Source organism: Phoca vitulina, unplaced genomic scaffold, assembly GCF_004348235.1.
Source record: "Phoca vitulina isolate PV1807 unplaced genomic scaffold, GSC_HSeal_1.0 scaffold54, whole genome shotgun sequence".
Lineage (NCBI taxonomy): Eukaryota > Metazoa > Chordata > Mammalia > Carnivora > Phocidae > Phoca > Phoca vitulina.
In genome coordinates, this window is record NW_022589757.1 from 4,552,318 (window position 1) to 4,566,207 (window position 13,890).

The 13,890-nt window shown below is 44.0% G+C and overlaps 1 protein-coding gene across 3 annotated transcripts in view; it reads left to right on the forward strand.

The window, feature by feature from the left end:
• Positions 1-13,890, forward strand: part of PLD5 (phospholipase D family member 5) — a 416,609-nt gene that overhangs the window by 139,955 nt on the left and 262,764 nt on the right. For 2 of the 3 annotated variants that reach the window (XM_032389318.1, XM_032389319.1), the window contains exon 2: positions 4,501-4,637. In XM_032389318.1, coding sequence (XP_032245209.1) covers positions 4,501-4,637 — 137 coding nt within the window. Of the gene's footprint in view, positions 1-4,500; positions 4,645-13,890 lie in introns of those variants that run through there. The other variant, XM_032389320.1, reaches the window with a different exon arrangement.

Here is a 13,890-nt window from a genome sequence, read left to right on the forward strand (position 1 = left end):
GTGAGGCTGTCATTTGAACAGAATTGTTCATTTTTGATGAGGTGTAAAAAAAGGAGTGGTCTGACCTTATATTGTTCTAGTACATTCTTTCAAGGAGACATTTAAAAATGAATATCAGAGTCTGAATTTCTCTTCTTTGATGAATTAAAATGAAAATAACTAGGTCAGTTGTTCGTATTAATAGAATAAGATAATATAGAATTAAATGAATAGAAGTTAATAGAAATTTGTGAGGGTTATTATATCAAAGTACTTCCAGTAGCATGCAAATTAATGGGAGCTCTTATTGACTGTTTGATCATAAAATTCAGAATAAAGGGAAACAGATCAATATTGTTGTAGATGCAGCATTTAGTATTAACTTCATTAGGATTTATTCATTGAGTACCCACAAATGTACCTGACATGATATATTTATCCTATTCTCTTCAGGATTCTTTTTGAAATAATATTTAATTATATCACCTGGGTTAGAGTCTCTCTGGACTCGATTAATGTGTCATGATTGCATTGCTTTAAACCCCTCTAAAAGCTTTTTGTTTGTTTCTATTTATAATTTATATGGAAATAGGGTAAAATGACAAAAATATTTAATTATTTTTTGTGTTGTTAAATGAGTGGCTTTTTTAAAAAAAAAGTTCTTGGAATAAAGGAGACAGTGACATATCCATGCAATGGAATGTGATGCAACAATTTAAGACTATGCTTTAGAAGAATATTTAATGACCTTAAAGCATAATCAAGTGCAAAAAGCAGAATGCAAAACTGTATATAGCATGATACCAATATCTTTAGGTTGTTAGATCAGTAGACATAGTATATAGGAAAGAATGAGAACAAAATGCTAATGGTAGTTTTGTCTGAGTGGGACTGGGAGTGATTTATTTCCTTTTTTGTATTATGTGTGTTTTTTTTTCAAAATAGTTAACAGCAAACAGTTTCTGATTATACAAGCAATGAATATTAGTAAAATAAATAGAAAGTAAAGGGCAGGAGAAAACTCATTCAAAATTTTAAAAAATTATTTAAAATTATTTATTTCTAAGCCTCCACATTGGATGTATTTATCATGATCCCTTTATTGTTTGAAAAGGAACTAAGGGAGGGGCGCCAGGGTGGCTTGGTCAGTTGAGCTCCTGACTCTTGATTGCAGCTCTGGTCATGATCTCAGGGTCCTGGGATTGAGCCCCTTGTTGGGCTCTGTTCTCAGTGGGGAGTCTGCTTGAGATTCTCTCTCTTCCTCTTCCTCTTTACCTCCCCGCTGCTTGTGCACTCTCTCTCTTTCTCTCTCTCAAATAAATAAATAAATCTTAAACCAAAAAAAAAAAAAAGAAAAGAAAATGAACTAAAGGAGGTGCATTTGAAGGATGGACATGTATTAAGCAGGACTTTGGGGGGCGCCTGGGTGGCTCAGTTGGTTGAGCATCCGACTCTTGATTTCTGCTTGGGTCATTGTCTCAGGGTCCTGGGATCAAGCCCTGTGTCAGGCTCCATGCTCAGTGCTGAGTCTGCTTGGGATGTTCTCTCCCCTCTCCCCACTCTCTCTCTCTAAATACATAAATAGATAAAATCTTAAAAAAACAAAACAAAACAGGACTTAGTATGGGTGATAGTTTGATATCTCGGAGTCTGACCCCTGGATCAGCAGCATCAGTGTCCCCTAGGAGCTTGTTAGGAATGCACATTCTTGGCGCTACCCCAGACCAATTCAAGCATTCAACCAAAACCTTTTGGAAATGGGGTCCTGCAACATGTGTTTTCACAAGCCCTCTGGGTGATTTCGATGCAGGCTGAAGTTTAAGGAATGCTGCTTTAGTGTTTTGAGGTCAGAGATGGCTAGAAAAATTTCTCAAAAATTTTATCCTAGGGACGCCTGGGAGCTTAGTCAGTTAAGCATCTGCCTTCGGCTCAAGTCATGATCTCAGGGTCCTGGGATCGAGCCCTGCATCGGGCTCCCTGGGAGCCTGCTTCTCTCTCTGCCTGCTGCTCCCCCTGCTTGTGCTCTCTCTCTCTCTGTGTCAAATAAATAAATAAAATCTTTAAAAAGATTTTTATCCTAGACAATTTTCATCTCACATTTACCTTCTCTCTTTCTCATGTCTTCCTCTCCTTCTCTACCTCTGTCTCTCTATCACTCTGCTTCTCTCTTACACATATAGTTTTTGTGGTCTGTTTTCATTTTACTCTTTTATTTTTTAGAAAGGGAGAGAGAGAGGGTGGGGGAGGGGCAGAGAGAGAGAAAGAGAGAGAGAGGGAATCTCAAGCAGACTCCAGGCCCAGTGCAGAGCCCGACAAGGGGCTTGATCTCACAACCCTGAGATCATGACCTGAGCTGAAATCAAGAGTCAGATGCTTAACCGACTGAGCCCCCCTGGTGTCCCGTATGTTTTTTTTATCTATTCATATCTTTACCTTGTTTCCCCAAAATATTTGAGGCAGCTCCCAGAGGTGCATATACAACAGCAGACACTCATCCTGTGCTGTCTGTTCAGATACTGTTTTAAGAACTTTACATATAGTATCTCATTTAACATAAGCATCAGTCACAACTCTATGAGGCAGTTGTTATTATTATTTCATGATTATCATCTCCATCTGACCGACAAGGAATCTGAAGCTCAAAAACTAAATAACTTGCCCAAGGGCATACAACCACTAAGTGGAAGAATCCAAGCAATCTGGTCCCAAAGTCCGTGACCTCAACCAGTTTCCTATGCTGCTTCTGAAAAATGAAATTAATGAGGAACTAGGGATGAATGGAAAATAAAAGGGCAGGATGAATGCACAGTTTTTTTTGCAGAGTTTGATATAGTCGGTAAACACGGCACGTGGATTTGCCTCTGGCTCAAGCAGAGAGTGAACAAGGAGAAGCCGCAAGATTCACAATCACCAAAATACGGAAGTAAACTAATTCTTGGGAAGGCCACACCTGAGTCTCGAAACACCTTCATGTCACCCTACATGCTCAGAAGTGTGCCGTTGTGATTTTTATTTCATTCATTCACTTTGTTTACACAGTCATTATTTCTTGGGTACCTTCTATCTGTTTGGCCCTGTGCTGGTTGCTTAGGATGGAAAGAATAAAACATATCCCTGTCTTAAAGATCCTGGGGGCCTAGGGTCAAAGAACAGTGGTTCACAAATGTCTCGCTTGGGCTTTCCCCCACTTCCTCCCTGGGTGTGGAGTAAGAGAAGCGCACAGTGAGAGTCAGGAAGGGACTTGGAACCAGCTTCTCTTGGGAGGGGACACCTGAGGGAAGTCAGAAGACAAAGCCTCTGGAAGGAAACAAGCATCTGAGCTGATCGTTCCTGGTTACAGAAGCACCTTCATTCCTTGACAACACCTTTCTCTAGAATCTGTAATCTGAGCCTGTCCCTGGACAAACTGGACCCTGAGCTTGGGGAGGTTCCTTGGTTCTTTGGAGACCATGTGGCTGTGGGGATAAAGGGCAGGGGGTGGTGGGAGAAGCAAAGCCAGCTGGTTTCCACAAAACTGTGAAGTGTGTATATGTGTGTGTGTGTGTGTGTACACATATATGCATCTCATCACTAAGGGAATTTCTCCTGGCTGTCTGGTCAATGATCACTTTTTCCCCTCCTGCAAATAATCCCTAAAACCTTCAGAAACACTTTTAAAAATTAAAATTAAAATTTGTTCTTTCTCTTCTTTTCCCCATCCAGATTTATCTAATAGAATGTAGGCAAAATTATTTGTTCTGGGGGCCATGGGTGCTGCCCAGGGACCATGGCCCTATCTTCTGCCCCCTGTGGCCATGAACCCCTGGGGACAGGGATGTCTCAAAATACAACACTTGGCCCTAAAGATAAGGACAAAAGTGGCTGGACCTTCAGCCACTGTTTCTAAGTGAAAATCGTATCAAGAGTATGAATGTTGGTTATGACTGTGTTCGATCTTTCGAAATGAACCATGTCAGTTACATGACCCAAGATGCTGGCATCTGATGGATCTAATTTCTGATCAAAGTGTGGAACTCATCCTCACCTGCCAGGGGCATCTCTCCTGAAGCCATCATAGTAAAGGTCTTAGAGCAAGACACGGTGGGAGAAGCAAGAGGATACAGAGTTTGAGGGCATAGACCTTTCATAGAGTTTGGAAGGTGGTGATAATAATGGGGGACAGAGAATAATTATTGAGCCACTCTTGTCATTTTTAATTTACACTCATGGACCTCATAGTGCTCTTTGTAGAAGATCTTGTAGAAGATCTCCAGATCTTCTGGACTGCTTTTGGTGAGAAAGAGGGAGAGTGAACTTGTTCAGAAGTCTCAATACAGCACTTGCATTATTTAGCAGGTTATAACATACTTAGCAGGGTTCGAAGGCTCTGTTGAGGAATGAGCAAGATTTCCCTCCGAGGACAGCCCTTTCGCTGGCAGTGATGAAAGTAACTTTCCTAAAGGGTTTTGAAAAGCTGTCCAATCCTGAGTTTCCGAAGTGGAAGCTGCTTCTCACTTTTCTTTTCCTTCTTTTTCTTGACAGTCCCAGCAGAAGTGCATCGTGATCTTTGCCCTGGTATGCTGTTTTGCCATTCTCGTGGCGTTGATATTTTCTGCCGTGGACATCATGGGAGAGGATGAGGATGGACTCTCAGAAAAAAATTGTCAAAATAAATGTCGGTAAGAGGTAACAAACAAAACTTCTCTTTTAGGGGGTGGGCAGAAAAGCAAAGAGAGCGCTAGACAGTAGGGAGAAAAATATCCTAAGTACATGAGATCATCCAACCTACCTGTGGGTTAAGCTGAGGCATGACTCTTACTTTTCAGACCGAGGGAATAAAAATGAGTAATGATTTCATTCAATGACAGTTCTTTACAATTTGGGCATATCCTGTACAGAGGGCCGGTGGACAGAATGAAATTTTGTACAGAGACCCCTCTCTGTCGTTGAGGTTTTGGTTTGTCCCATGACGAGCCTGGCAAAAATGAGTGCCCCAAATGGACAAGGGACACTGTGCTGGTTGTCACATCAAGTGGAAGTTAAAGAAGCACACATCTCAGGAAAAATTCCAACTTAAGATTCAGGATGAAATAGATCAGCGTGTCTATAAGAAGACACGCGCCTCCTCTGTCTCAATGTCGCACATAGTTCGTTATTAATCTAGAAATAGATGACATTAGATTTACATATTATGTCTCTTCCGTTACCTTAAATAATGTCTCCTTGGGGATATTTCTAACTGGCAGGGCCATTGGGACATGGTTTTATCCCCATAAATCTCCTTCTCCAGCTCTTCCATGAGCTGCCCATTTATTTATTTATTTATTTTTTTTTTAGGTCATGGAGAGGGTGTAGGCAAGCACCAAGGCAGGGGGCAGATAGATGAGAAGTCTATTTTTATTACATCTTGCGGCAAAGCTGAAGTCAGGGCACACAACCACCATAGTTCTTATGAATTAGAGCTTACAATGAATTTTCACTGTAGTTTTTCCCTCTGGCAAGCTTTAGTCTAAGTGCCCCTCTTTTCCAGCTTAAGATCAACAACAACTTGGTAATGCGTATGTGGGTTTTTATCTTGGAGACTTTGCCTTGAGGGTTGAATGCGTGGCACAAAAAAATGTCTGGAAAAGATCACTGAAGTTTGTTTGTTTTTCAACCCATGCTACATTATAGTCTAGTTACCAGAGAACAGTATTAGACAAGGAACAAAGGATACAAGAGAGAAATTAGCATACATTTTAGATTTATTCTAACATGTTTGGGAGGGGTTCCTACGTATATTTACTTCTTAGACTGAATTTGGGAGAAGAATTGTGTTGGGGTTATTAGTAAGGCAATAGAACAATAGCAGATTGCCACCATCTTCCTCCTGAACACTCCTTCTGCATCAGAACTTTCCGAGATTCCTATGACACGACAGATAGAAGCATCCGTGGACAGGGGGCCGGTGACTCATCTTATTCCGTGGGTTGGCTCTGCCCCTTCTCACCTCACTTCGTGATGAGGTCTGCTGAGTACTTGAAATGGCAAACCCCAGCACCTAGGAAGCAGCTTTATAAAGGTCAAACTGTAACAACTTGTAAGATAAAATACGCAGGACCTTTTAAGACACATTAGCAGGTTATTTGTAGGTTTCAACAACCAAAAAGAGGGAACCTTAGGACTATTCCTATTTTCACTTGAGAGAAGCTATAATTTAATCCAATTTTGACTTTAAGTTCATACAGCTGGAATCTGGGTCTGCTTATTTCTCCATCTCAATCAATTGTTAAATCCCAGTGACTCAACACTGCTTCTCCCTCAAATCTGGAACACATTCTTCCAGTTACCCACCATCCCCCGCTGCCTTTCCCCCGGGGAGTTGGCGTCACTGCCTGGTTGCCGGGCTCCCCCTCCACGCAGCCATGTGTTCTAGAACCTGCATCCCCTCCAATCTCCCTCCCTCTCTTTTGCAGCCTCTTCCCCTGTGCCCTGTGTGTGTCCTCTTGCATTCTCAGCCACGCCATAGGCACCGCCTGTCCTTCTGCCACTCCGACCTCATCCCGAAGACCTTTTGCTTTGTCTCCTCTCCCCGGCACACAGGACGAAGGTGGGGTGCTGGCCATTCCTCATGCCCCGTCCAGCCCCAGTCTCCAGTCAGACAGCCGCCTGCCCCACCATCGGCTCCCGATAGTTCTCATTTTAATTTGATGGAACTTTCTTGCATTGTCCACTCACACCATGTTATAGGCAACATCACCTGCTAGTTCCGGGACTCTTTCCCACCCTCTCTTGTCCCTGGCTGACAACCCCCGACCTTCAGTTCCATCCCTTGCCATCCTGCTTAGTAACTACAGTGTACTTCCCAACACCCTAGCTGACTGTTCTGACCACCTCAAGTCAATGAATTTAATGTCCATTGTACTATTGCACTTCCAAGGAAGCCTAATGCGGTGAACCGCCATAGACTTTGAAATCAGCAAGATCTGGATTCAAATCTGCATTATACCACTTACTGACTGTAAATTTGGACAAGGTATTCATTTCATCATTTCATTCGATGCCTATTTACAGAGCGTGGCAGCACACAAGGATGAGCCACAGAGCAGTTAATAATGGTACAGTTGAGGCAACGGCGGGCCGTGGTCAGGAGCACACGGGCAGAGAGGACTTGGGGGGCGTAGCCTGTCAAGGGAAAAGGAGGGACCCCAGCCTTGGCCTCCACTCCCCCCGATGGGTTATAAAGGCTATTTTAGTTTTGTTTCTATTGAAAGGGGTAGACTAAAAGAAATCTGTCTCATGGGGCTTTATTGGTAAATTGCATACCCCATAAGAACACAGCAGGAAACTCATAACAAGCAACAGGTAAATAAGAACCCTCTCCCCGTCCCTTCCAGAGTGTCCAAAATCCCTTTCTCTCTTCACAACCAACTTCCTGTTCCTCCCTTGTCCTCACGTATCCAGAATCTGCTTTATCCTGACTGTGCTCTTTGGTTCTGGGGAAGGAAACGAAGATGACCGCAGAATAGAGACCGTTTGTTCAGGGCCGGCTCTGGCAAAGCAGGCAGCCACTATCACCTTCGGCAGAGCCTCAGGTAGAGGCCCCGGAGAGCTTTCTAGTGGGAGGGGGTGGGGGGAAGCCTTCAGGTGTGTCCTGACGGGGGCTGTTGGCAGAGGGAAGCTGGAGGCTGGGCAGCTTCTGGAATCGAGGCGTCCTCTGTCCTTGGTTAAGGGGTGCATGTTTGGCTTTCTCTGCTTGGTCCTGAGTTGGAAGTGGGAACAAAAATTAGGGAAGCTGGTAGTTCTTAATCAAGTCATGGCCATTTGGGGCACAAGGTTACAGGGTTACAGAAGTTATTGTTTGGTGTCTTGGATGTTACTAGAAATAGCCTGCCTTATCACAGGCTGGCTTCCTGGGCTGGTTATTGTGGGTGGGAGGTTGGTGTCTTGGTCAGGTGGCCGCAGCTGTTGGGGCAGAGTCTAGTTTTTATAGACAGTCTGGCCATTGTCCATTTGCATATCTAATCTCCCAGTTTCCTGAACCTCTTCCTATAGCAGCCCCTTTTGTTTTCATTTTCTTCTTCTCCGTCTGCTAGACCATGGCCAGTGTGTCCACGATGCTTGCTGGAGGATCCTAAAGTCTTCACTGGCCTCCCTGGATCTCTTGCCTCAACCACAGTGCTGGTTCTAAGGCTGGCTGACTCCTGCGTCCGCCCATCCTTGTCCTCAGGGCAGCCTCAGCCATGGCTCCAGTCCCTTAACAACCTGCAGAGACCCTGCCTGGGTACCCCCCAGGCATCCCCCAGGGATGCCCCTGGCGAGAGAAGAGGGGCGATGTGGCGATGTACCCACTGAGTATGGTGGCGCTGATGCAGACGGGGAGACACCGCCTCCTGCAGAAGCTTCCAGCAGCATGCCAGTCTCAACTTAGCCCCTCTGCACAAATCCCACCTCTTCCTCTCCTACCTCTTCCTCATCCTGGCACTGAGCTCTCTAGACTCTAGCCCAGAGCAGCACTAATGGGATCACATGATGCTTACCTTCCAAGTACAATTTACTTCCCTGTAAGAGTTTCCTCTTTATGCTTTTCTCCTTCTGGCATCATTATCATGAAGAGAGCTGCCTGCTCCCTGCAAACTTTGCTGAGATCTTGCTGCTTCATAATTATACTCCCTCTGTGTGTGTAGCTCTCCTCACTCCTGAAAGTTGGAAGAGTGCACAACATCCTAGTCGGTCAGTGCCTCCCCTTATCCCTGTTTTGACAGCCTCTTCTCGTGATCTCATCTGCGGCAGCCCTTCCTAAATCCAGCCACCCCTTGAACAATACGGGTTTGAACTGCGTAGGTCCACTGACAACACACCTTTTTTTGATAAATATGGTACAGTCCTGTAAATGCATTTTCTCCTCCTGATGACTTTCTTAATAACATTTTCTTTTCTCTGGCTTATTTTATTGTAAGGATACAGTAACTATTACATGGAACATACAACCGTTGATGTTTTCGGTAAGGCTTCTGCTCAACAGCAGCCTGTGAGTAGTCAAGTTTTTGGGGGTGGAGGTCAAAAGTGATATGCGGAATTTTGACTGCACAGGGTTCGGTACCCCTAACCCCCACGTTGTTCAAGGGCATGTGTGCATTTCTTTAATTCATCTTAACTCTACTGAATAGCCGAGATGCCTTTCTAGCCTCTGATAGATTACTACTCGGAATCATATTGCCCACTCAATGTTTCCTGAACTTTTATGTCTGAAAAAAATGTATCTTCTCTGTGAAAATATCCTATTTGTATTTTTTCTGACATCATGTTTTATTTTCCCCTTTTTGTTATTTTGCTACTAAAATACTATACCAATGGTAGGGTAGTGATGCTCTCGATTGTCGTAATTTTCCACGTGAATCTGTGAATTAACAACTGCTCTTAGCTTCCCAAGTGCCTTTTAACTGACCTTATTACACCACGAGACCAGATCTTTGACCTCAGTAAATGACTTTGACCTATTTCTTTGCCTCCTTGTACCGAATATCAGGGTAGTTTCCATCATTTTCCCGTGTGTTTAATTTGCTGATTCAGTCTCTATAAATATCAACCTCCATGTCACTTGACCTACTGAAGGGGGTGAAGGGCAAATTTTCTAGTTTCAGCTGGAAAACTGCATCTCAGTGAGCGCGGGGGCATCACTGCATAGTTAAGAGCGGCTTCACCTGCCGGTGGAGATCGCATCCATCCTGTGGTGTGGCTATTTTATGATTCACTGGTGCCTCCAGTTATCATTTTACACTATTCTTGCGAGGTAAGGGCACTGTGTGGTTTTGCACACGTCACATCCCCAGGGACTTGTAGGGACACTGGAACGTCCAGGTGTCCTTCACCTGCAGAGCACCTGCTCACGTGTGCACGGGCTGCCCTTTCAAGTGAGGGGACAGGCCTCCATTTTGTATTTTGTATCTCTCTCAGCTCTCATCCATTGTTGTGGGTCGTTTCTTCCCCATTCAGTAGAGCACCGTTACACACTACTGGAAGAGGGCTTCTTTTTAGCACACCTCAGTGACAAATGCCCGTAGATCCAGTCCACACCCTGCCACTCCTGCATCTCAGGCCCAATGGCTATAAACAATATGGCAGCTAATTTCTGCAAACTATCATTAAATAAGCTACAGAAACATAGAATTTGGGGTGGGTCAGCATCATCTTCTAACCCTGTCGACGGACACTGATCTGTCACAGTAGTTAAGACAGCTGCTCCTGGACCTCCTCACACTTGTCCCTCATCCTCTTGAATCAGCCCCATGTCTGTGAGGCTCCCGTCCTGGTTGGGCTCACTCTTGCTCACAGAGTTGCATATCCATTTTAGCTTATTATGCCTCCTTGGCTTAAAGCTTGAGGGAATAGACCAACGAAGTCTACGTACATGATTCCCACTGTCCTGACCCCAGGGATTTTCTTTCATTCTAAAGTGGATAGACTTGAGTCTGCACAGAATGGGACCCATGACATATTTGAGCCTGGGCAACCAATGTATAAATTACCATAGTGGTCCTAGACCACCGCAGAAAGTATAGCGAGAGCCAGACTCACTTTGGAATATACCACCCCTCCACATGTACACTTCACATCTGCTTTCTAATTTTTCCATTTCTCTACTAAAAAGCTGACTTCTAGGGGCTCCTGGGTGGCTCAGTCAGTTAAGTGTCTAACTCTTGATTTCAGCTCAGTTCACGATTTCAGGGTCAAGAGATCGAGCCCTGCGTTGGGCTGCTCGATGGGCATGGATCCTGCTTGGGATTCTCTCTTTCCCTCTCCCTCTGCCCCTACCCCGCTCATGCTCACACACACACTCTCTCTCTCTAAAAAAAAAAAAAAAAAATTTGACTTCTCTATATTTTTCATATAGTTTTTTAATGAATTTCTTCTTCTAATCCATTATTTTCTTATTTAAAATATTAAAGAATATCTAGGGATGCCTGGGTGGCTCAATTGGTTAAGTCTGCCTTCGGCGCAGGTCATGATCCCAGGGTCCTGGGATTGAGTCCCGCATCGGGCTCCGTGCTCAGCAGGGAGCCTGTAGCTCCCCCTGCTTATACTCTCTCTCTGTGTCAGATAAATAAATAAAATCTTTAAAAAAATAAAATAATAAACAATATCTATAGTTATATCTATATTAATAACCCAGTTCAAGTGTAGGGCATCCATAATTCAGTCCATCGATATGTAACATTTCTAGAAAACAGCATTGAGAGACCTCTGTGCGTTGACAATCACCTCCTAGTGTTTTGTTCTTTCTCTTTGAATATCATGACCTTAGAGCTATCTTCACAGACTCAACTTGCTCCAGTGGACTTTAATCATTATTTTCCCTTTTAATGCCCAAATTGTCACTACTTGGCCAGTGGGAGCTGTCTTTTGTATTTTTTGACACTATTCCAGATATCTCTGAGAGCAGACTTGCTTTCTGGCAACAACAAGCTGTTCTGGTCTCGTTTTGAATTTTCTTGCTCTGGGACAGGGTATTATCTACTCTCCAATGAACTCTGGTTCCTTTTCACGAAGAATTCTATTAAAAAACAGAATCTAAGTTCTAGGGTGTCATTAGATTGTCCCACAAGGGTGTTGGTGATAGATAAGATGACACCAGAGGAAAGGTTCTTTAAATTACCTTTATGACTGAACAGTGTCCCTCCTTCTTTCCCTCCTTTTCATATTATGGACACAAGAATATGGACCATGGGGCCAAATTACCTGGGTTCGAGTCTGGCTTTACCATTTAGGAGATTTGCAATCTTGAGCAAGTTTCTTGATTTTACTGTACCACTTTTTTTTTTGTCTGTACAATAAAGACAAGTCTTACCTGAAAGGCTTCTAGAAGGACTAAACATGTTAATGCTTTCATACAATAGCATCTGTCATATAATAAATGCTCAGTAAATGTTGGCTGTTGTTCTTTTTATGAAGAGGCATGAGTTCATGCAGGTGTTTACAGCCCCTTTAAAGTTTCATCATATTTTGCTCCAAAGTAAGGAAGACTTCATTATCCATTTTCCAATCTTTTCTTAAACTATAAGTTTTTCCCTTCATGTACATTAACTTTGATCTATTGTGCTTTATGCTGACAAACCCAACCATGTTTTTAAATTAGAGTGTTGCTCCCAGATTTAGAAGGGTCCATTTGGTTTTTGACTTCAGTATTTGAGCACTTTTCTGACTGTCTAAAGAGGAAGAGAAACTTTAATCTACCCCTGCATCTGAAGGGAACACCAAAGAATTGAAAAAACCTAGAGCACTTGGTCCTACAAATAGATTTCCAATGTACCAACCCAACAAAGATGTTGAAAGGTAGAAGAAACTGGCAGAAACTGGCTCTAGAGCTTTTGTTTTACATCCTTCCCCAGTTTGTCCATATGAACACAAAACGAACCTAGTTCCTTTATAATTTTCTTGATGTGCTCTTCCTTTTATAGCGCTGGTATCCATTTCTTACCGAATTTTTTTTTTTTTTTAAGATTTATTTACTTATTTGAGACAGAGAGAGAAAGAGAGTATGTGCACAAGTGGGGGGAGGGGCAGTGGGAGAGGGAGTGTCCCCGAGCAGACTCCCCGCTGAGTGGGGAGCCTGATGTGGTACTCAATCTCGCCACCCTGAGATCATGACCTGAACCAAAATCAAGAGTCAGATGCTCAACTGACTGAGGCACCCAGGTGCCCCTTTCTTACTGGATCTTGCAGGATCTGAAGAAAAAGAGAAGATGGCGCTCTGTGTAGCCCACTCCGTTAGACAGAAGTGAGCATGTCACCCATTTCTGGTTGGCTCCATATTGCCTGCTTTCAGTTCTGCACTCCTCTGTCTTTCCTGCAGCCCTGGCCTGCCTTCTCCCGAGTCACTGATCAGAGGTTATTCCATGGGAAGATGGCATCCACCTGGTAGAACTCCTTCAGCCCTCTTTCCAGTTCAGACTGTGATTGTCTTCATTCATCCTTTCCACCTCGCATTTTTACTCAGGAAGAGGTTTTCTCTTATACTCTCCAAGCGAACCTCTCTGTCTCTGTGCATAGTCCTGTGGAAATAAATGAAGACCAATGAGCAAAGCAAAGGCTGTTTGTTCGGAGCTTGCTGTTAGCAAGAGCATCAGCCACTGTCGCTTCCATTCAGAGACTCAGAATCAGGCAGAGGAGTGGGGGAGCCTTGTAGTGGGATGGGGAAGGCTTCAGGTGTGCCCTGAAGTGGAGGGGGAAGGGGAAGTGGAGGGGGGCTAACTCAAAGCAGGGCATCCTATGGGATTGGGTGGGGGAGCATGCTTGACTCTCCCCAGTTGGTCCTAAATTGGAGGCAAAAAATTAGAGAAGCTGTCCCGTTATTAATCAAGTCCCACATCTTGGTTATAGAAGTTACTGTTTGGTGGTCTGGGTTGTTACTGGAGATAGTGTCCTGCCTTCCTGCTGGCATGACTTACAGCAGGCTGACTTCCCTGGCTGCTTGTCGTAGGTGAGAAATTGGCGTCTTGGCCAGGTTACTGCAGGTTGTGGGCAGAGTCTGAGGTTCTAGATACATGGTCTGGCCTTTGCCCATTTGTATATTCAGTCTCTCATACCCTTTGCACTGCCCGTTTCCTCAGTCAGGCAATACTTAATATGGGTTATGCAAATCTTCTGTCTCTTCTCCCACTCTCCACTCTGGCAATTTCTAACCCATTCCTGTGATTTCACCTCTGCCTCTTGTAAGTGATGCCCAAATCCCTAGCTCAGGCCATGGTTTCTTTCTTTTCTCATCTTTTCTCTTTGTGCATCCACTGGCCCAGCTCTTTCTACCAGTACAGTGTTAGTGTAGAGTTCTGGAACCCTGCTTGGTCTTGGTTAGGCGCTCATTACATGTTGCTTTCTTTCTGCGTTGAGCCTCTATGCATCATATCAGGGCAGTCACATTCTCCCAGGGACATGAGCAGGGGTACCCCACCTGCT